We start from the raw sequence: 23,293 nt of genomic DNA, 5'->3' as shown, positions 1-23,293 counted from the left end.
AGCGACTGGGAGCCACAAACACAGATCTTTAATGCGATCAGACCGCGAGAGAACAGCACAGTCACGTACAGGCAGCCCGGGAGCGCGCCCGCCCCCGGCGCCCCGCGCTCCCCTCACCCGACACGGAGGTTACAAAAACAACAACGCGAAACCGCGGCAGCAGTGGTAAAAACGGACAGGGGAGGGGAAGGGGAAAGGGAGGGGGGGTCCGCATGCACTAAGGACTAACACCGAGGGAGCGCCGGGACGGCCGCGGGGAAACCGAAACCGGTGAAGCAGCAGCTTACGGGAGGCTGGGAGGGGAACAAACACCCGGCGGACGCCCCTTGCCCGGACACGCGGCCGCGAACAGCACTGACAGCCCCGCTGCCGCTCCCGGATCGTTCGGAGCGAGCCGCCTTCAGGCAACGAGCCCTGCCTCCCGGAGCTATGGAGCCGCGGGCCGAGCTGCCAGCGCAACTCGCAGCCCTGTGCCACAGCCCCCGTGCCCGGGGCCTTCCTCCCCTACCGCAACAGAAACCTAGTTACAAAGCAGCTAATTACAATATGCAAACTCCTCCCACACGCATTAGGACACAGCCGGGGCCCGGCCGCTCCTTGCCTTGCTTGCCTCCTGCATTTTGCTCCAACCCCAGTCCCCTCGGCCACCTTCCTCCCTGACCGGCCCTGAAAACCATCCTCCGCTTTCCCTGCAGGGCAGAAACGTCCCCGGAGGACGCTGCGGAGTGCAGGGTAACTGGGCAAGACACACAGGAGCTGTGCACTCCTCTCTAGAAGAAATCTGCCCAGCATTTGGTTTGCCACGCACACACAACCCACTATCTGATCTGTAACAAGAGCTAAAACCAGCCTTGAGCCCATCTTAGAACCGTGCTCCAGTCGATTTGATCATCCTCACACTGATAAAGAGCTTTTTGAATCAGGGCCAAATGTCTGTGTTAAGGGAGCTAGAAAAGTGAGGCCACTCTCAACCGCCAGAGACGTAAAAATGAGGTGGGCTAAGCGCTAAAGGGGAGGCAAAAAACCAACAACCCCTCACTTCTGAAAACCATATCAACAGAAGGGAAAGAAAAGAACTCGGTGAGAACCAGTGCTACTGGTGTGCTCACACAGGGGCAGGTCCAGAGCTTTTGGAAAGGGCTGAAAGCGTTTACCAAAGGTCAGGTCAGTGCCCCGAGGGTTCGTGGCTGGCTCGGGACAAACACAGTGTACCACCCGCTGGCCTGAATGGGAAACGATCCGTCCAACATTTATTGATTTCCCTACTTAAAACAAAACAAAAAGCCTGTTAAACAGTAACTCTGTGTCTCTACAAACTCACAGCTATCTGCCAAACAATAAAAATTCCAAACTACAAAAGATGAGTCGTATTCAGTAAATATAAATGGGGGGATTTAGGCTTTGTGTCGAATGTTTGTCAGACTATTTACAGTGCAACACAGATCGTTTTGAGTTCAGATCTCGCCAGCTTCTCTCTCTTCTGATCTCTTGGAACGAGATTTGCCATTTGTGCTCTCGTGCCTCCTCTCAGAAGAGCTCTTCTCTTTCCTCTCTCTGTCTCGTGACTTCTCTCTTGAAGATCGATCCCTGGAAGATCTGAAGCACAAAGGAAACGGTCGCTAGGAGCTTCACAACTAAAAGCCCTTTCAAATATGCACAAAACATCAGGTTTTCCCTCCCATAACAGGGCAGTGACATAAAATGAGGCTCTTAGAGCTGGGTGCTGCAATGGTGGGAGTGGAGTCCCATCAAGGCAGCAACTGTGAGCCCTCTCTGAGGTGTAGGTAGGAGAGGGCCAGTTCTGCAGCCTGTGAAGGGCACAGCCTTTGTTACTCTGTGCCTTACAACAACCCTTTCAAGCTGTCGTCAAGGGGCTCTTCAAGACCCTTTATTACACTAAAAGGATACACTCAAATTTCATAGAGTCACAAGGGCTGGAAGGGAGCTCCAAAGCTCACCCAGTACACCCCCCTGCCAGAGCAGCACCACCTAGAGCAGGGCACACAGGGACTCATCCAGCTGGGTTGGAATGTCTCCAGAGAAGGAGCCTCCACAGCCCATCTGGGCAGCCCCTGCCAGTGCTCCCTCCTCACCTGAAGTTTTTCCTTCCTTATCTATCACTCAGCTTTGTTTGTGTCTTCTAGAGCTGTTTTCCATCATGCTCTAAGGTAGTGGCTTTCTGCTCAGCTGTTTTAAATACCAACTGTATTCTCTGGACTCCCAACACTTGCTCAGCCCTGGGCTATTTCTGCTTTGCATCCAGACAAGAGTTGTCCTTGGCAGCATCCCAGGTTCAAAGCCAGGCTGATACAGATTGATCCTCACAGGCAGACTGATACAGATTGATAATCACAGCCAGGCTGATACAGATTGATAAATCACAGCCAAGCTGATACAGATTGATAATCACAGCCAGGCTGATACAGATTGATAAATCACAGCCAGGCTGATACAGATTGATAATCACAGCCAGGCTGATACAGATTGATAAATCACAGCCAAGCTGATACAGATTGATAATCACAGCCAGGCTGATACAGACTGATAATCACAGCCAGGCTAATACAGACTGATAATCACAGCCAGGCTGATACAGATTGATAATCACAGCCAGGCTGATACAGATTGATAAGTCACAGCCCACAAGATGGGTCAGTCTTTACTCAGTGAGCCCCAATACCAGCTACAGATTTTCAGCAGTGCTTCCCTGGGTGGGCCCACACAGAATGAAGCAGAGGGCTCTATCTTAAGCCCACTCTGAAAAGGCCATTTTCCTCTGCAATTCATGCCAAGTTATTACTGAGTGCCATCCTGGATGAGCTCTGGCAGCCCATAGCCCTTCAGGGCTGGGCAGAGGCTTGCACAGGCCCCACAGAGCCAGGACATTTTACTCCAGGACTCAATATGCCAGTTTTCCTTTGCAGTCACAAGAGGAGGACCCAGCAGGTACCTTAGAGGTTCCAGCTTTCATTTGTGCTGTCTGACAGGTTTGGAAATGCTGCTGACATATTAAAGCCTTACAGCCCTCTATCACATAAGCCATTTCATTTCCATTACATTGTGTCATTTAACCAGAAGACAACACAGGCCTGTCTGATGAGATTAACTCTCTTCCTGTTCCCACAATGCCTCCTGCCCAGAGATCTCCCAGATCCTGCAACAGCCTCTCCATTTCCTTGTAACAAGGGAGATCTCAGAGCAGCAGCACCAGAATTCAGGCTTCATTCATTCTCAAGGTGAAAACAGAAGCTACACTCTGAGGGAACAGGGGGTTTCCTGTTTGTTCTCTTAGGTTCATTTTCTTCATCTGATTCTGGTCTCTCCCCAGCTCTCAGGAATTTGGGGATGGTGTTATCAGCTAGCCAATCCCCCTACAACCTCAACAGGCTGATTTGAATGTGTTCAAGGTTTTCAAAGTAATCCCTTACCTGCTCTTTAGTAATAGTTATTACAGGGTCTTCCTCACTTCCTAATTGTCCAAACTTCTTTTCTTTAATTTTCATGTTCAAGACAGATTTAAAAAAGGACTTTAGTATCTCAGCCATTGGAGAATCAACAGTATTTACACACCCCCCTCAATTATTAACATCTTTTCTTTTTTTCCAGACCATTATTTCCCTCCCCTTCATCAGGAATCTTTCAAACCTGTTCTTACCCCCTTTAGCTAAGTGACACAAGACACACAACAGGTTTCTTTCTAGAGTTGTACTAGGGTGGTGGTGCCTAATGAGGTGAGACAAGGCTGAAGTACTCCTCTTTAATTAGGAGCACTACAAAACAAAAAGGCAAGTCTAACTTCAGCAAGCCCTGGTGACAGACCTGCTCCTGGCCTTAAAAGGGCTGTATGGAAACATAGATTCCTTTGCATTTATCTGATACTCCTACACATGCTTGCCTCATCTTTCCTCCAACACAGTGAGGGTTTTGCTGAGTTCAGAAGAGACTTAAAGCCCTTCCTTGGAGTCCAGTGCTTCTCCTAAGGGACAGGAGAATGTGATACTCCTCCTCCTGGCTGCTTTTTCCCCCCCAGCTCTCCAGTGCAGATTCCTAAGGAACAGCTTTCTTACCCTAACAGAAGGCTTCCCCCAGCTCCCAAATCATACACTTCCTTCCCCATGTCAAATATTGAGATAAAGAAGCTGGGAGGCAGAAGGTAACCATAGAAATGTCATGTCAGAACTGCCTCTCAGTGACTTGGCTTTTATAGGCCCGGGGAGGCTCAGTTAGCTCAAGCAGGCCTTTGTGTTGCTTCTCTTACAAGAAAACCAGCAACTTCTCAAGGCTCAGCACTGCAAAACAGGGAACCAGTTCACTCTCCTAGACTCTCCTCTCGAGCTGGGATGTGGCTGTAGTTACTGCTCTCACAGGAGGCCACCTACAAAGGGCTGCTGGGAACCCCTGCTTTGGCCGGGGACACCGCGGCTGCTAACTTGAGACCCCTACAGCACTCCCGCTCGCCTTAAGGGGCTGGGGATGCTGATGTGATGCCAAAGACTGGTGTCAGGAATACATACTTGTGTTTTGAACTCCTGTCTCTGGACCCCCGGCGGTGACCTCTGCTGTGGCTGCGGGAACGGCTCCGGTGGCGTCTGTGGCGGTCCCGGGAGCGGGAGCGCGACTTCCGCCGCTCCCGAGAGCCCGACCTCGAGCGTCTTCGCCTCCTGTCCCGAGAGCGTGATCTGAAGGGGACACACTTTGCTTCAGCACAAGGTTCTGCACACCCAAACCCATCTCTCAGATGTTCCCCAAGGGGGAACAGCTCTCACCCCGTTCCAGCTGCCCCCCTGCCAACAGAGAGGGCAGGTCACCCTCAGGCTAGGTGCTACCAACAGCACACCAGTGGATGAATGTCATTTGCTGGGATGCTTGTACAAAAAGCTGCCACCATTAATGTAAACATGTGCCAATAGCCAGAGCAGAGCTGACAGCCTGGGTGAGTAAACCAGAGGCCAAAGTAAGTGGCACTTGAAATTACCACAACCCCTAAAGGCAGTCTGCCAAAAGAGAGTCTCCCTTGTCCAAGTACTGCACTTCCAGATTGCTTCCAATCTACTCCAAAACCAAAACAAATGATGCCAAAGTACAGGGAAAGCAGCACAGAGGAAGATCTCTGTACACAATCACAGAGGATGCTGTCACACCATTAAGGCAAGCTCTGCACAGGGGGCTTTAATCTTGAATCCCTGTACTTTTAAATCCGAGGTATCTGGAACATTTCAGACAGTAAAACTGTTAAAGTATGTTAGACATCCACTGAAAAAGGCATCAAGTACATTCTGAGACTCACACTCTGGACCCTCTGTCCTGCCCAAGGCCAGCCAGCACCTGCTTTATATCCCAAAGGGTGACATGAAGTTGAGGTGCCCACATGGTAGTTCCCATTTCTTTCAGGAAGCAAAACAGAGACCAGGTCACTGAATGAACACCACTTGTGAGAGCCAGGAAAAACCTCAGCAGCCAGAGAGAAACAGAAGCAGGCATTTGGGAGAACTGTAGAACTGTGCACTCACCTTCGACGATCTCTATTCCTTGATCCAGACCTAGAAAGAAAAGAGAGAGTTAAGTGAGAGAAGGGATGATGCAGCCAGTGGGTTTTCAACAGAAGCACCCAGCCACACTGGCAGCTCTTCACAGGAGCACAATACCCTCAAGTAACATGTCAGCTAAAAAAAAAACCCCTTGGCATTGAAACAATTGACTTCAATTTGGTGGGCAGAAAGAATTTGCCAAAACCCAAAGAACTTGGTAGAAACACTAAGAACAGAAAAGGTCCACAAACCAGTTCTTGGCAGTGTGAGGTTGGACTTGATGATCTTATTTTCCAACCAAAATGATTCTCTGATTCTAATCCAGTCTGTTACCACAGCACCACAACAAACCTTTAGGACTTGAAGCTGGCTGGGTGTACTTGTCCTATACTCTTCAGATCAACTAGAGCAACTCTGCCATTTTCAAGACAAAGTGCCAGACTCTCCAGTCAGACACTTGAGAGTTCTCTGAGTTTGGCTCCTTTGAGATAGTTGCACATTGAAGAGGTTTTGACAAAGAAACTAGCATTTGCTCACCCAACACATTTGTTTAACAAACATTAGGAGGAAAATTGCATCTATGGGGTTTTTTTCCCCCTGTTTGGGAAAGATGAGCTTAGAAAAGGAGACACAGACACAAGGGAAGAACTGAGAAGTAACAGAGCTACACTGAAGATGCTTCACCCCAGACTTAGAGAGCCCACTTGGGAAGAATCATCCAAGCCTCACTGTTCTCTCTCACACTTCTGTGGCTTCAGAGCTCACAGGCAGCACTCTCAGCTTGTCCCAGTGAGCATCAGTTTTGGACAGTCTGCAATTAACAATGGCCACAATTCCTGTAACTTCTGAAGCACTATTACTCAGCACCACTTAAAATACCACACTTCATGTGAAAGACAGGCCCTCCCTCTTTCTCTGTGGCCATGTTTCAGAGTCAGCTTACACCAAAACATCACATACTGTCTGAAGGGTTGCTTTTTGCTTTGGCAAGTGGCTCATCTCCCTGTTTAGTGACTCAAGAGAGTCCATCTGATAACTGCTGCCATCTCCCCACTGCATCCAGACTCACAGGAGTGTTCTATTTACATAGGCACAGAGCTGTGCTGGCAGTGTGAGATGCAGCTGAAAATGAGACACACAACTGTAAAAAGCAAGAGAGGAGCATCTGTTTCCATCAACACCATTTAAACCCATAGCTGGATGAGGTTGAGAGAATCAGTGAGCACTGACATCCCTTCACAATGTTCAATCATGGTAGAAAGAAAGAAAAAAACATAACTTAGAAAGGAGTTGAGGTAGAAGGGCTGTAAACAAGGTGGAGCTGAACTCGGAGTTAGGCAAATGACAAGACGAGGAAGGAAAAGCTGACAAACCAGAAGAGCAAGACAATAACCACACACCTCCTTTTTCATGTAACAGGACCTGACAGAGCAGCAGGACCTCCTGGAGTTGCCTGGCAGGCAGCTGATTTTTTTTGGATGGTTGTAATTACTCCAAGTTCTTGATGTTCTTTTCCTCCTGATGGCTTTATTCTGAATCACCATCCACACAAAGCCCTTCCACAGCCTGTGACAAGTCTGGCTGCCCTTCCACACCTCTGATCTGAGCAGGAGTATGTGCAACAAACACCTGATAATCACCATAAGAATCTAGGAATAGTAAGAATTCAGGAAGCATCCAACAGTAGAGCACTTTCCTTACTAGCCTGGAACAGCATGAGAGGCTGAGCATTCCCACCCTCCTCATCTTTCCTGTGCCTGCATCACAGAGGCTATGTGCCAAGTTTCATAACCTGTGTTTTGTCCAACTTCATACAAAAGAAATTCGTTTGGCAACTCCACCTGAAGCAAATACCAAGGGTCTGAAGCAAATACCAAGGGTCTGAACTCCCAAGCATGTCACCTCCTCAGAGAATTTCACATTACTGGGTAGCCTGCAGTCACCAAGCAAAGGATTTGGGTCTGTTTACCACTGGGGTGAAAACTCAGCTCACCCATTTCCATGTGGAAATCACAGCTGACTGACAAGTTAACAGACTCTGTGAGAGGCAGACTCTCCCAAATCAATCTACAGGCTTCCATGGTATGTCACAGTGCCTGTAAGTCACCAAAGACTCCTCAAAGTCAAGTGGTATTCTTTCTCTGAGTAACGCTGTGAAAATGCTGCATAGGAAAGTATGACAAGAAGAGTTATGAAGGAAACATGTTTTCTGTGGTTCCTTGAAGTATCGAGGTTAAGGGAGGCAGTGAGAAAGGTGGAAGAAGTCACTGGTTCACTTTTGATGGAGAAATGCCCCAGTGAGCAGGGTGTTGCACAGCTCTAAGTGGACAAGGTGCTGGCCACAGTCTCTAAAGCATGGAACCAGCAAGAACTGACTTCAGGCCAAATCAGTGCAGTTCTAAACCCTTCATATTTAAAGCATAAAGATCCAGAAGAGGTCTGCAACTCGCTGCTTCAGATGCATCCAGATATGGACTACCTGTGAATTCAAGAAGCTCCTTAACTCTCAAGAACTGAGGGTTTGAGGTTTCATTTCAAAACCATAAATCCAACCACAGACATGCCCCAGGAGGAAGCAAGTCAGCACTTTGGGGGAATGCAGACCAACTAAGAGATCCAGAAGAGTCTTTCTGAAGGCAACTCTGTGAAGTTTTTCACACATTTTCACACAGAAATGAGAGACCCACTGGGTCCAGGTGAGGTATGATACTGCTGTGGGTGTGAAAGGCCACAGCACAGCTGCATGGGAAGACACTTCTTGTTTCATTTCCACCTTTCTGGCCATAGAAACTGCATTCTGTCATGACTCTGACAGCAGCCTCTTTCAATTAACTCCTGCACTAATCAGCCAGTTCTGGACTCTGCAGCTCCCAAATGTAACTGCATTATGGAGAATCACCTTTGGGGAGGTGACACTGGAGCAGAATGTTCCTGGAGTTCTGCTGCCACAGAGGAGTCCAATGTTGGAGGAGTTTCTGAGAAGCTGCAGCCCCAGGGAAGGACTCAAGCCAGAGATGGTCATTAGGGACTGGACCCTGTGTTGGAGCAGGTGAAGAATGTGAGGAATCCTCCTCCTCTGAGCAACAGAAACCACCTGAGACTGATCCCTATTCCCTGTCCCCCTGTGCCTCTGACGAGGGAGGAGGCAGAGACATCAGGAGCAAGGGACTGAGCCTGGGAAGGAGGGAGGGGTGGGGAAGGAGGTCTTAAGGGGCTGGTTATATTCTTTCTCATCATCCTGCTCTGGTTTTGCTTTCTATCTGCTCTGGTTTTAGCTGATGGTAGATTAAACTGTTCTTGTTTTCTTCCCTAAGTTAAGTAATGGAGTTTGTTTTGCCCAGAAACATAAGTGGCAGGGAGCCCTCCCTACCCTTGTCTCCATCCATGAGGCCTTTGGTGATCTTTTCTCCTTCCCTTTCTCAGGGGCTTCCACTGGAGATGGGATGTGAGCAAGTCTCTGCATAGTGCTTTGCTGCCAGCTGGGCTGAAACCACAACAGGGATATATTTCTCTGCTGGTATTTCCAGCAACATGTACCCAGAGGCCCACACCATCTTAGAGCATCCTGCAGCCATGTCTCTCATGCCTCAGACAAGGATGGCTGAAATACACTCTTCACAAGCAATTCACTTCACAAGAGCTCTCCACAAGCAGCAAGGTTCCATTTTTTTGACATAAAAAGAGAAGAAACAGGTGAGGTAACTGGGGAGATGGTGTGACAACGAGAACAGCATTCCTACTCATCCACTTCCTCTGCCTGACCACTGCAAATGACCACCCTCTCCACATCAGGTTAAGTGAGCTGCTTACACAAGATGCCTGTTCAGGTCAAGTGCAGAAGATACAGTTTTTCCAGTTTAGCTGGCAAGATGCAGAAGAGTTTGTCCTGAGATTACCAGTGTTGCAGCCACTCCCTTGCTGAAGGTGACAGCCACCAGAAGAAGCCCCTCCCCGAGAATCCCTCAGACTCCTTAGGACATCTCCCAAAGTTGTGCAGGAAGAACCTCACTGTTATTGCAGAAAAGCTTTGGAGCAAGTCAGCCAGTCCACCACTGGGCTCACAAATACCAGCTCCATTCTGTTGTCACCTCCTATCCTAGAAATGAGGAGAGTTGTCCAGGCAATCTTTGCATGACTTTGGAGCAGACCTGGCCCTTGCTCATCCTAAACTTCCCCACTCAGATGTGTTGGTTGAGGGCATTTTATCCAGATTCAGATTCCCAGGGACAAGGACTATACCAACATAAGCCTAAAGACTACAGGGAGCTCACAGCTTTCAGATACAGCATGGAGGTTAAACCAATCCACATACAATCACTCTGTGCATTTGTTTTCATCTTTAACTGAATGTCACAGTGCTCACCCAGTATGTAGAGCACATCCAACAGCTGCTCCAGGAGCAGATGCTGCTTTCCAACAGTACTCAGATACAAGAGATCAGGCTACTTCAAAACCAACTTCACAAGCCAGTTCTCAGCTTCCACTTACCGCCTGCCCATTCTCTCCTCTCGCTCTCTCTCCTCTCTCCGTCTCAAACGATCCTGGTTTCTCTTCTCTTGCTTTTCTGCCACTGTTTTCTGAAGGAAAAAAATAAGTCCCCATGGTATTTCAGCCGTACAGAAACAGGTCAGAGAAATCTAGAGTGAGATTATTCCAATAATAAGTCAAAAAGGCAGCAAGACAGCCGTTTCCATGCATTTTCTGTGCTGGTCAAGACTTCTGTCGAGATTCTCACTCTCCTCAACTTCACTAACATCCATCAGGGTAAGAACTGTCACTCCTTACTCTGCTTTGAGTGCTTGTGCTCTAAGAGACAAGCCTGTAAAAGCTCTGAGGCAAGGGACTGTCTCCCCACAGGTGCACACAACATACAATGAACAGTGCTCTGGCCTTGTGCCAGTGATCGATCGAGACACTGACCTCAGAGTCACAACCCTCACTCCAGCAGGCCCCTGCTTGCAAGCAACACCAATACTGTAACTCCATTACAAACCAATTCAGAAAACTTCCACTCACTTCAGCTATTGGAGACCTTTTTGACTGACAGCACAACATGAAACTCCAGTTGAAGAGTTTCCTTCAGAGGTCTCAAACCAAAAAACAACCCCAGAGTGACAAACTTCAGCCACACCAATGAGAAAAATACAGGCCCCTGATACCAATGCTCTAAGGAGTAAATGATGGCACTAGTTTGGTTTGACTGATTTTGTGTCTATTTAGTTACCCAGAAATTACAGAACAGAAGCCAAGATGAGGCCATGCAAAGCTCCACCTGAAATTTCAGGGCTTCTGCAATCACTTCTGGGCTTTCACAAGCACTCTGCATAGAATCCTGTATGAATCTCATAAAAGTGTTAAATGCCTCTTAAAACACCAAGGAGAAGGTTTAAAACAGAGAGGATTACCCTCAGCTGATCCAGTTTCTCACGGATCTGAATGAAACCCAAGTGTAATTTGCCTCCAAAGTGGTCAGCGAGACGCCGGTCGTTGTCATGGAGACCCAGATATGCTGAACAGACTTCACACACACGCAGCTTCTGCTGCTGGAAGCTGGATGCAGGCATTGAATTGCGGTATTCTTCCTGAAGAGAGGCAGGCAAACAACCACACAAACGTCAGGGAAGCTGTACAAGGTCCCAGCCTTCCAGGAAAGGCCTTGCAGAGAATTACACTGCTGCTTTCAAGAATCAAAACACACCCTCAATAGAAAGGAGGTGCCACACAAAAAGCTTTGTGAGCACAGCTAACCTGACAGTCTGTCCCTGGTTCAGGGACTTAGTGACTCAGTATCTCAGAGGACAAATCCTGCCCCCCACCCCAGTCCCGTCCCCTCACCAGGTAAGTTTCCAAAAAGCTTTTCTTCATCTACCACACTGCAATGCCAACTGCTTGCTGGCATGTGGCTGAAACTGGAAAAGGAGGTGCTGGCTGTATCAGAACAGAGGTGGGAAGAGCTCAGCTGTTTGTCATGTGCTGAGCCTGGCTCAGTCCCCTAGTACAATTCACAGGAGAGCCAAAGCCATACCTCTGCCTCTTTCTTCTTTGCTCGGACTTTCTCCACTTCCATCAGGATCTTTTGAGACTCATCAACATTTCCTTCAGCTCCCAGCTGTTCAGCCTTAGCTAGAAGTTTTCCAATGTCTTCATTCAGCTCATGTACTTTCTCTGCCTAAAGAGAATAGGGTGGTTTTTTAATGAGACAAAAATCACAATGAGAAGTTTGCAGGAGACTCTTCCCTTTTTTTTTCCCCTCTAAAAAAATACTGTTCAATAAAAACAGTTGTGGGAAGATGACCATAAACCTCTGAAAGCCAAAGGAGTCCCAACACAATGGGATTGGTGGGCCAACACAGGCAATGCAGTCCCAGACAGAACAGAAAGAGAAATGACATGGAGAGGACATCATCAGTTCTGCTGCAAGGAGTGGCACATTTCTGGCTCAAAAGACAGGTTGGAGTCCAAAAATCCAGCTTAAAAAATGATTTGTATTGTCCCAATGAAGCAAGTTCCCAATGAGGAAACTCCATGAGTATTCATTCACTAAGTGAAAAGATAATAATCCCAGGATAGATTTACTATTCTAAGCTATTACATTAACATTGAACACTGTTGAGGGGAAACCAACATGCTTTTATTGCCATTATGCTTTATTTAGAGATCATGTTTTCCACTGCTCCAGCCCTCTGAACCGTGAGCTTGTCATCAGAATGGTCAGAATAGCATCTGAGGAAACACAGAATGGTGGGGGTTGGAAGGGCCCTGCAGAGCTGCTGCAGCCCCAGCCCTTGCTAAAGCAGCTTCCCCTGGCTCAGGGGGCACAGGAATGTGTCCAGCTGGGGTTGGAAGCCTCCCAAAACAGGAGCCTCCACACCCTCCCTGGGCAGCCTGGGCCAGGGCTCCCTCACCTCAGCACCAAACCAGCTTCTCCTCCTGTGCCAGGGGAACTGTTTGTGTCCCAGCTGATGTCCATCACCTCTTATCCTGGCAATGGATACAACACAAGAAAGTGTCCCCCCATCCTGCTGACACCCAGCCTTTAGGTACTAAGTGTCGAGGAGGATGGCTGAAATCCACAAAGGCTTTGTAGAGCTCAACTTCCCAGTGTGAACGATGTCAGAGACAACAGAGCACCAGTACTCTCCCACAGACTTGCAGAACAAACATTTTGAAGGGAGGACAATACCTTTGCAGACACTTCAGCACTGATCTCTTCCTGAGTCTCAGCCAGGCGCTTCTTGGCCAGTTCTGTTCTCCTGTCACACTCTGCGATGAAGGACTCCAGGTGATCCATTGCCTGTGTGTTCAGACAAAGAACTGTGAATAAAAGTGCTCTCCATGCCAGATCTAGCTTTGAAAGCCAAGAGCTAGCTGGTGTGATCCCTGTATAAAGCACAACCAACCTCAAGAACAGATGTCTTGAGAAATAGCTATATGACACTTTGCAGAAAAGGTAAAAGTTGATTCCTGCCCTTGAGTATGTCACCTATGACCTGACACAGTTCCCTCACTCTGACACATTACTGGATTCTCACACTGCTTTGCACTGGGTATTTCAAGGGCTGAGCAACAGGTGCACAGACAAAAAGCACTGCAATAATATGAAAAGGAAATTGTTCTTCTGCTTGATGTTTGACATCACAGAAAGCTCAAAGTGGCTGAAGTGAAATCAGAGTTTTAAATGTCAAATCTCCTTCTGGAACAAGCCACCAGGTTACAATGACCTGGTACAGAGCAGCAGGTGTGGGATGCAAAGAATGCCAGAGGAGCCTCCCAGGTAGCTGGACTAACAGGATTTTAAGGGCTGTAATTGTTTTTATAATGTCAAGTCAGCAATCAAGAAGGGGCCACACAGCCTTGTCAGGTAACACACCAAATCACAGGGCTGGCTGAAATGCCTGCTGAGTTCTAGTGTTCAGGCAAACCACTTCAAGCAACAGTTTCCACAAAAGGAAAGAAAATTTCCCCATACTCACATCCAGCTCAAAAAACAGATCCCTCTCTTTACTTGCAATCTCATAATCTGCTCGCAGGGCCAAGTCGTGGATCTTTGTACATTCTCCCAGGTCCATTCGCTGTTCAAAAGAGAAAAGGGAAATCAGGGCAATATTCCTCCATGATTGCAAAAAGCAGCAGATGCTGAGTTTTTGCCAGCTGTATCATATCAAAATACAGCCTCTTTAGGAAGAGGTTCCTCTTAACCTGTAACAGAACCAGCCAGAAGAACAATACACTTGGTAGAACCCTTCATTTAGGTGTTCCTGAACAACATTAAAATGCTTTAAGTCCAGTCTTACTCCTGCTCAAGGTCACAGCACAGCCTTAGAAATTGCCAAGAGGGAGCTGAGAAGGTGCAGCACACTGCAGCAGCAACTCCTTCAAAGGGTACTACCTCTAAATGCAACCCAGGACAGGGCTAGAGCACTGCAAAACACAAAGCCTGGTACCTTGTTCAAAGCTCACCTGGAAAAGCACACCTGTGCCAAGACAAATCTGAGTAAGGTACTGAAAAGACACCAAATCACAGAGCACAGACAAAAAGTTTCCTATCAAGTAGACTTTAAGGGAATAAGGGCCAGAAGAAAAGCACAAACTCACACCCAGAAACAACAGAATTCTACTGCTAGCCCCTTTCCACATTCAGCTGCACCTGGAACTGTAAAACCTCCCCAGCGAAGCCCATCTAATGAGAGACTTGAGAGCATCTCCCTTCCCAGAGAGCTCTGACTTGCATGCTGCCCTTCACTCCTATTGCAGGCAGCTCCATCGAAGCTGGTTGTTTGTCCCCAGCCTTTAGTAGTTAACAGCCACAAGAACCAAAGTTAATTGTGCTCTCAAAACATGGAAATTGCATTTCAACGTGATCAATACACAGCAGAGAACATTTCCTCTTCTTCTTCAACCAGGAAAAAGAATGTGACATTTCACAAGCTAAAATTATGAAAGGATTAAGTGTGAGCCACAGTACAAATGGCTGGGTACATGTGTCACCACATGAAGGAACATCCCAGCAGTCACAGTCTCCTGTCCCAGTCACCACCCAGTCCCAAACCTGAGCACAGCACAACACCTGTCCACTCACTAAAATACAGAGAAAGCTAAACCTGGATCAACACAGAATCCCTGGGGAACACCACACACCAGAGCTGAGGGTGCCAGGGACACCTATGCAAAGCACTCAGCAACAACAGAAGTGTTTAGAAGGGAGCAAAGCAACCAAAGCCAGTTCCACCAGATCATGCTCTGGGATCAGCAGTTACCTGTGCTATTGGCTTTTATTTTTAAAAAGAAATAAAGCAAACAACTCCAATTCCAGATCATTTGCCACTATTTAGCCTTCCTCATTTCGCTCACATTTACCAGAAACAGAAGGCCACAGGCAGCAGGCTACAGAAACAGACACTGTATCCAGGAATAGTCCTGCTGAGCTCTCTAATGGCACAAATTTAATGCCTACCAAAAAAAAAAGCATCTGGTACTTTCAGAGCTTAATCATGATCATATTCAGGCAAGGCTCTTCAAAGAATGCTAGAGAGCCACTGTTATTTTACCACAAAAATAACTTTCCATGATGTGACTTGCAGCTTTTCTCCTGATGGCTATTCTACTGAGAGCTCTTTCTAATAGGAGAAAACAGCATTAACTGTGATTGTCACAGTTCTAAGTGTTCTTATCTGGACTCTTCTTGCAAGCTGAGCCACTGGCTCCACTTCAGAGAAGGGGCTCTAACCCACAACTTCAGAAGAGCTGACAGTGTGCTCCCTGTTTGTTAAAAGGCAATGAACCTCTCAGCAGCATAGAAACCTCAAGTCTCCCTCCACGTCCTTGCAGCTGATCTGGGTGCATGGAGAATTTCACAATTGCTCCCTCCAGGTGAGCCTTTCTGTCTCAAGGAATCCTCTCATCTCAGCAAGGCCTGGCAGCAAACACTCCCCCTCTCTAGCAGTGACCAGAACTTGCTCCAGTCAACACCCGTGCCTGGTTTATGACACAGGTATTTCACACAGGTAACCAGCAGAGCCCAAGTAAGATTTCATCCCTCACGTACAGAAAGACTTAATACATTCAGATGCCACTGATAATTAGTCCTGCTCACATTTGCTGAGCAATCCACATCCTGAGCTGTCTCTTATGATCTCCACTGAACTTCTAACTCACCAGAAAGTCTATTTCCATGAGGAAGGCTCTCTGGTAGTAACCAGAGCTGCAGAGTTTTAACCAAAGCACAGATCCCCATGATAAAATTCTGCAACCTACAGATTTCAGCTCAATCCTGACTCCCAGGGGGTACACAATGAGTTCCCTGAATGTTATTTATAAGCTGCAGAGGCAACTCAGTGCAGGCCACTAATATTCTGGATGACAAGTCTCCTGATAACAGCACTAAATCAACTTGTGTTCCCCCAAAATTGTCCTTCATTCCCATGGAGAACCATTGTAGAATATCTAGTGACAGTTTCTGGGGCCAAAGGCTCTTATGACCAGGAACATGGGCACACCTAAACAAAGCAAATATCAGCGTGCCTTCTGCAGCTTTCAGGAATATTCCAGAGCTTTACTTACAGTCTGGACTCCCTCTCTTACTCTGCACCTGAAGGTCAGGGAGTGGGACTCCCTCACATTTCACTGAGCACAGCTACCCAAGGGATCCAGCTTCCTGCTTGTCTCCAATCAGCCTCCTACTAAGGAGTACCTGCACACATGAAAGATGCAGCAATAACAATGCCTTCGGGGGGAGGATGAAACAGAACCAACGCCAGAAGGCTTGGAGCATCTGTTTTGGAAGCTTCCAAAAAGATCCAAGCTCCTGATTTGTGCAGTTATACACATCCAGAGATGGATGCCAGCCCACCAGCTGAGGCTGATTCCCCCCTCCACAGCTCTTCCCTTAGCAGAGCACCGTGAGATGACAGTGAACAGAGAGAGATCATGAGGAAAGTCTGTGCATTCCACTGAAGTTTTGTTCTGTGCTGGTAGTGCTGACAGCTCAAATGCTGTTCCAGTTCCAGACATCACACGTTCTTTCAAGATAGAACTGTGTGGCACCAATACTTTCTCTTGCCCCCAGGAACCTGCTGATAGCAGGGTACAGAGTTCCACAACCACTTAAAGGCCACCACAAGATTATCTTCACAGAAGCAGTCTTCACTCCTGCCTGTGTGTGATTTCTGAGCACAAATTCCACAGCAAGTGGGAAGAAACAACTCCTTGCAGACACCTAACAACAGAAGCAAGAGAAACAAGATTTCTCAACGTGCTTCTCTACCCTAAAAGACTCACAAACACACCTGAACCCCTAAAACATCCTCCATGCTTGGGCACTGGCTCCAACAGTCACGCACATCACTTCACCTCTTTGACTCACCGTTTATCTTCTTCCTGGAAACATACCAGAAGAGGTAGAAGGCAGCCTGCATCTTCAAATCACCACTGGGGCCCAAAAAACCTGGTAGAATCTCATGTCAAAAAAAATATACCCTAGCTGGAGTGACTTTCAGGAAGGATGGAGATGGGCAGAGGGTGATTTAAGCAGCTTTACAATTCCGAAATGGAAGTGAGGTGATTGGAAGCTGATGAAGCCATTGCTGGAAAATACACCTGAGCTTCAAATTAACAGAAAACAGATACACAGAGATTGCTCCTCAACTCATCCAATCTTATTCTGCAGTAGTAGGCCCTGAGAAGCTGAAGTTTGAGTGCTTAGAGCTGAGGCAGCTTTTGCTACAACTCTTTCTCCTGGCACAGGGAGCTGTGCCAGCTCCAGATGCTGAAATAACAGCAGGAAAGGCCGTGAATAACAACAGCATCTTTAAACAACCTGGTTAAGTGGATGGACAATGTGAATCAGCACAGTATTCACTGCCAAACAGTGAGGGTAAGGGTGGATTTCAAACACCCATCTTCATCTCCATCCTGCAACGCTGTAATACGGCACCAATTACAAGAGACACGCGCTGTTTCCTTTTGAGAGTCTGGCTGCGTCTCATCTGGGCGCCCACACTGGCTATTTACTTTGCAAAATCTGCCTGCTAAAAGCCCACATCACCTCTTGCTCTGAGAGAGAGGGTGTGTGAGCCAAACCTTTGAAAATCAGCCAGCTCTGGTCCCCAGAGGACCACAGCAAAGGCACCAACCTGACTGTCTCAAACCAGCCGGGCAGTGACACAGCGCTCAGACCTACTGACTCTAAAAGGCAAAGCTGTGACCTGCCGTTAGCAAGGACAAGGAAAAAGGTGCTGTTTCATCAGTGGAACACCAAACAGGTTGAGATTGTAAGGATTTAAGAATTATTGCAGTTGGTAAGAAAGAGATCTGTTAATCTGAAGAAGCAACAATGAACCAGAGCGCCCAGGCCAGTTACAGCCTCATGGGACAAGCTTCAGGCCCTAACTCAGACAGATAAAGAGAAATCATCTTGCAGCTTCACATGGGATGGTGAGAGAAATAACATTTCACAGAATCCCAAGGGCTGGAAGGGACCTCAAAGCTCATCCAGTGCAACCCCCCTGCCAGAGCAGGACCATCTAGAGTAGGGCACGCAGGAACTCGTCCAGCTGGGTTTGGAATGTCTCCAGGGAAGGAGAATCCTGAGTGAACCCTGAGTGCTCCCAACTTCAACAGTTCCACACACAGGTCACAGAAATAGAACTGAAAATCCTGACTTGCTCCTTGGCATAGAAAGCCTGATCTCTCCTACAAGTTACCTATGATGCACAGCTGAGCCCTCAAGAGCTGTACCAACATCTCACCAGAATTCCTTATCACAGAGGATATACTTACTGTTCCAGCCAGGATATCATGAGGACAGCAGTCCAGAAGGTGGCTCTTGCAAACACGATCGTCTGTAAACTTCACCCTTTGTCTGGTTTCATCTCCTGAAATTCAGTTGTGGTTTTAAATAAGGAGACATTAGAACAGCAGCAGGAGAACAAAGACATCGGTACGATCGTTTCGCCTCAATATGCAGATCAAAACACTTGCTGTTCCTGCTCCCCAAAATTACCCAAGGAAAAGAAAAAGCTGAGAGGGTAACAGGATATTCTGGAACACTTATAATTGGCAACAAACACTATTTTACCATTTATTCATCCAGTACACCATGTTAAACACAGTGTTGGCGAGCCAAGTAACGTCCAAGGGCTGTCATCCGTATAAAGAGACAGCACAGCCAGAAGAGGGAAAAGGAGACAGACAGGCTGGCTCACAGCCAAAAGCTCTTGTATTTTTTTCCCCTTCTCCTTTTTTTACTGTGAGGTACTGAAACCCACACGATGGGAGGGCCATGGATGAGAAAACAGGGCTGTGCTGGACTGTTTTTATAGGCTATTTGCCTATAAGTTAAGTTTTCATTGCTATTTGCTCATCTGATAATTAAGACATCAACCTTTGAAAAACAAAACCCAAATATGCAGTGTGCTTTCCAAGCCCATGCAAAGAGGTATCTTGCAGGTCCCAGCCTGGAACACAAAGCAGACTTGCTTCCCCCACCCAACAACCCACGAAAAGCCAAGTAAATCAATCAAAAGAAACAGAAGTTAGTCAATACACACTGCGAGCTCCACCACATACTATACCCAGCTGCATCCTTCAAGACCTCAGCTGCAGAATTTTATGCCCACTGTTGAAAAGTTTTAAGGCAAAAGCTTTCTTGCCCACACACCTGCAGTAAGGAAGTCAGGGGAACGATACATAAAAGGTAAAGGCAAAGTGGTAATGGTATGTGACAATTGTAAAGCTCATCTGTGTATAGGACACAGGTAGGTGTAAGACTAAAGTATGACTATGGCTTAGGATTGGCAAAGCATCCAGGAATAATGTTGTGTCTAATGAAAAGGTTTCCTGTATTTTGTCTGTCTTTCTAAGCTACACTTTTAAAGTTACTGGTGAAAAAAAAAATGAAAAGCAAACACTTTTTTGTTTGTTTGTTTTTTTGTTATAACAGCTTTAAAAATTGGTTGTGACTCACGGCTCGATGAACATGAGGCTTTTCTGCAACTCCCTTGCAGATTGATGTAGGCAGGCAAAGATACACTGAACCTTTATAAATAAAATAGAGGGGCCACAATTGTTCAGTTTGTATGAAATAAAACTATGGGAAGCAATTCAACAGCAACTCAATACACAAAGAGAGAAAAGCACTTAATTCACTTACGAAACAAAGTGCAAAAGGACCTGAACAGCCCTGCTAATGTGTCAAAGGGAATTTTAAGTACTCGGCAAGTCGCAGAAGGGAGATACAAACCGCAGCGGGAACAGATTTCGCACAGGTTGTCACGTTTCTTTTCTTGGACAACAACTACAACGATCGGCTCCTGCAGGCACACACCTACCTACGTGCCTCTCTACGTTCGGCGTGGCCTGGGCACTGAGCGTTCCCTACAGCCTCCCTGCGGCAGCCGGGGCCCCCGAGCGACGGGCTGCTCCCGGGGCCGGCCGCTTTCTAGGGCTGGGGTGGGGGGGGACGAGGCGGGCTCCTCCGCTGGGCAGGCCTACCCCTACCGGGCTCCCTCCGCCGAGCTCGCCAGGCCGCCCCGCGGCGCGCCGAGGCCCGGGCCCGCTCCGCCGCCCGCCCCGCTCGCTCGCTCGGCGGCGCCGGGGCTTCGGCTCTCGCCCACCGCGTCACTCGGCGCGGGCGCCGGCCGATCGCGCCGCGGTTGCGGAGCGGAGGCGGCGGCCGGGCCGGGCCGGGCCGGGCCCCGCGCGGCGGAGGCGGCCGCCAGGCCGCGGCGTTTCCTGCAGGCCCCGCCCGCCCCTACTCACCGTCCCGGGCTGTGCCCATGAGCTGGTCCAGCAGGGCCCGCATCTGGGCCTGGGCCGACATGGCGGGCGCGGGGCCGGGCCGCGGGGCGGCGGCGGACGGGCGGCTCCGGCCGAGGGCTGAGCGGCGGCGGCGGCGGCGGCAGAGGCGGCTCCGGCCTCAGCGCTGGCGGCGGCGCGCGGCGGGCGCTGGGCGGAAGCGGCCCCTCCCGCTCGCGCGCGGCATGCCGGGACCGGGAGTCCGCCACGGGCCGCGCGAGGCATGCCGGGAACGCGAGTCCGCCACGGGCCGCGCGCGTCGGAGGGGCCTGGGGGCTCCTGAGGGCTGCTGAGGGCTCCTGGGGGCTCCTGAGGGCTCCTGGGGGCTGCTGAGGGCTCCTGGGGGCTCCTGGGGGCTGCTGAGGGCTCCTGGGGGCTGCTGAGGGCTCCTGGGGGCTCCTGGGGGCTGCTGAGGGCTCCTGGGGGCTGCTGAGGGCTGCTGAAGGCTGCTGGGGGCTGCTGAGGGCTCCTGGGGGCTGCTGAAGGCTGCTGGGGGCTCCTGAGGGCTCCTGGGTCTCCTGAGGGCTCCTGGGGGCTGCTGAGGGCTCCTGGGGGCTGCTGAGGGCTCCTGGGGGCTGCTGAGGGCTCCCGGGGGCTGCTGAGGGCTGCTGGGGGTTCCTGAGCGCTCTTGAGGGCTGCTGAGGGCCGGGGACGTGGCGTGTGCGGCTGCAGGGGCCGTACAGAGCTCATCCCACACAGACCTCTGCCAGAGCAGCTTCCCCTGGCTCGGGGCACAGGAACGTGTCCAGCTGGGGTTGGAAACCTCCTGAGAAGGAGCCTCCACACCCTCCCTGGGCAGCCTGGGCCAGGGCTCCCTCACCTCAGCACCAAACCAGCTTCTCCTTGTGTTTGAGTGGAACTGTTTGTGTCCCAGCTGATGTCCATCACCCCTTGTCCTGTCCCTGGGCACCACAGAACAAAGTGTCCCCCCATCCTGCTGACATCTACCCTTTAGGTACTTGTCAGTGCTGCTGAGGTGCCCCTGAGCTCAGGCTTCTCTTCTCCAGGCTGAACAGCCCCAGGGCTGCAGCCTTTCCTCCTCACACACATGTTGCATCCCCTCAGCACCTTGGTGTCCCTGCACTGGCCTCTCTGCAGCAGCTCCCTGTCTCAGTGTCCCAGCACTGGCCACAGGACTCCAGCTGAGGCCTCAGCAGGGCAGAGCAGAGGCAGCACAACCTCCCTCCCCCTGCTGCCCACACTCTTCATCACACACCCAGATGCCATTGGCTTCTTGCCCACGAGGGCACGTTGCTGGCTCGTGGTTGGTTTGTTCTCACAGGTTCCTCTCCCTCGGGTCACCCACATCCCAGGGACACCTACAACCTGGCTCCAGCACTGTGGGAACAGCAATGGGCCAGCCCCCAGCAGCAATGTTGCCCCTGGTTGCCCAGCACCCATTCCCAGGGCTGACCAAGTGCTGTCCCAGTAGCCCCAGCGGGTGCTGAGCTGTACCGAGCCACACCAGGCCCATGCTGAGCCATGCCGAGCTGTGCCAGGCCATGCCAAGCTGTGCTGGCAGGTAACAGCAGGTGATGTGAGGGAGCAGCCCCAGGTTGCCCATGGCTTATCAGCTCCTACCCGTCGTGTTTGCCCAGCAGTGCCTGGGCAGGACGGCTGCCGCTCCTGTCCTGGTGCTGCCAGAGTGTTTGGAGAGGGGTAAGGAGGGTGCCCAGCTCTGTCCTCACAGGGTGCTGGTGCCCAGGGCAGGGGGTGGGTGACAGCCATGCCATGACTGGCTCTGTGCTCACCAGTGCTGGACTGAGGACCTCCTCTGTAGCACTGTGGGACAGGGTGCTGGAGGCAGGGAGGGCTGTGAGGCATCAGAGCAGGAGCTGCGGTCACCCTGAGAGCAGGGAAGCAAGGCAGCCCCGTCCCCATCCCTGTCTCACACTCCCTGAGCATCCCCAGCACAAGCAGAGATGGGCTCAGGGTGCTGTGCCCCCCTGCACCTATCCTGCATCCCTGGGCTATCCTGTGTCCCCAGCCACTTCCAGTCCTCCAGCCATCCACATCCCCTGGCTGTGCTCTGCGCTGCCCCAAACGACCCCACTGCCACATCCCACTGCCAGAACAGAATGACATCTCTGGCCACAGCCACGTCATGCCCTGAGCTGCTCACCATCACTGCCCTCAGTGCCTCACTCACTGGGCCAGCAGAGACACGGGGCACCCCAGCACCCACCCACAGTGCCAAGGCTGCCGTCCCGAGCGCCGTCCCTGCCATGGGGCTGGCCCAGCTGCTCTCCACACGCCGTGTGCCCATCCCCACATCCCCAGGACATAGCCCTGGTGGCATGGCTGGTGGCAGAGGCACTTCAGGGTGCTGTGCTCCCCAGAGGGCGGTGGGGCTGGATGTTTGGGGCCCGTGGCTCTTTCCAGACAGCGATTGCGGATGTGGGGATGGGCACAAATGTTCCCAAACTGCCTCCTGGGGCTGCTCAGGGAACCTTGGCAGGGGGGATGGTTATGAGATGAGAGTGTCAGACCCACACAGGAGCTTGTGCAGCACCTGGAGCAACCCCATGGAGAGGCTTTTCCCCGTGCAGGCTGTTTGCAGAGGCACGGCCGGCTCTGCAGCCTGTTCATCAGAAGATCCCTACTCCAGGAGTCAAAATAGCATGAAATTTAATTTTACGCCTATTTGCCAAAGCTTGATTTCAGCTCCAATCAGCGGGGAGATAAGAGCCCTCGGCACAAGTGTGCAGCCAGTTTGGCAGCTGGGGCTGCCGATTTAATAGGTGAATTTACAGCAACAACACTTGAGAATCCCCTGGCTAGTGAACCATTAAGGTGAGCCCTGCCTTCCGTCCCCGCCGGCCCTCCCCGCGCCCGCTCTCCCGTTGCTGGGTGCTAAAGCAAACCCCGGGCTCTGTTTACCGAGTCTACTATTACAATACAGCTACCAAATATTTGCCAGCCCGTCAGCTCGCTGCTCCGCTATAAATACTTCAGGGCCCAGGTGGAGGGAG

The 23,293-nt window shown here is 50.1% G+C and overlaps 1 protein-coding gene across 7 annotated transcripts; it reads right to left on the bottom strand.

The window, feature by feature from the left end:
• Positions 1–6: 6 nt before the first annotated feature.
• Positions 7–20,403, bottom strand: LUC7L (LUC7 like). 7 transcript variants are annotated; one of them, XM_061991946.1, is made up of 12 exons: positions 20,286–20,403; positions 19,492–19,562; positions 18,306–18,400; positions 13,502–13,600; positions 12,712–12,822; positions 11,554–11,697; positions 10,934–11,110; positions 10,017–10,105; positions 5,511–5,540; positions 5,288–5,384; positions 4,515–4,679; positions 7–1,596 (listed from the first exon to the last, which is right to left on the bottom strand). In XM_061991946.1, exons 4-12 carry the CDS (start codon positions 13,595–13,597, stop codon positions 1,528–1,530), a joined length of 978 nt encoding a protein of 325 aa, XP_061847930.1. In that variant the 5' UTR covers positions 13,598–13,600; positions 18,306–18,400; positions 19,492–19,562; positions 20,286–20,403; the 3' UTR covers positions 7–1,527. The 7 variants fall into 7 exon arrangements, with proteins under 7 accessions (XP_061847930.1, XP_061847932.1, XP_061847925.1 ...); XM_061991943.1 differs by lacking the exon at positions 19,492–19,562 and adding an exon at positions 3,429–3,490 and having other exon boundaries at positions 1,510–1,596; XM_061991948.1 differs by lacking the exon at positions 5,288–5,384.
• Between the last annotated feature and the right edge of the window lie 2,890 nt (positions 20,404–23,293).

This window comes from Colius striatus, chromosome 3 (genome assembly GCF_028858725.1).
Source record: "Colius striatus isolate bColStr4 chromosome 3, bColStr4.1.hap1, whole genome shotgun sequence".
In the NCBI taxonomy this organism is placed as follows: domain Eukaryota; kingdom Metazoa; phylum Chordata; class Aves; order Coliiformes; family Coliidae; genus Colius; species Colius striatus.
Note: the sequence above shows the minus strand (reverse complement) of the source record. Positions and strands in the feature narration are given on the sequence as shown.

What these genes read in the sequence shown, in the direction of transcription:
- LUC7L (XM_061991941.1), bottom strand. Translation starts at nt 20,346, where the DNA reads ATGTCGGCCCAGGCCCAGATGCGGGCCCTGCTGGACCAGCTCATGGGC. An exon ending in AGGAATAGAGATCGTCGAAG is followed by an intron (nt 5,385 to 5,510) that starts GTGAGTGCACAG and finishes GCTTCCTGAAAG; the next exon opens with AAATGGGAACTACCATGTGG. An exon ending in CAGGACAGAGGGTCCAGAGT is followed by an intron (nt 4,680 to 5,287) that starts GTGAGTCTCAGA and finishes TGTCCCCTTCAG; the next exon opens with ATCACGCTCTCGGGACAGGA.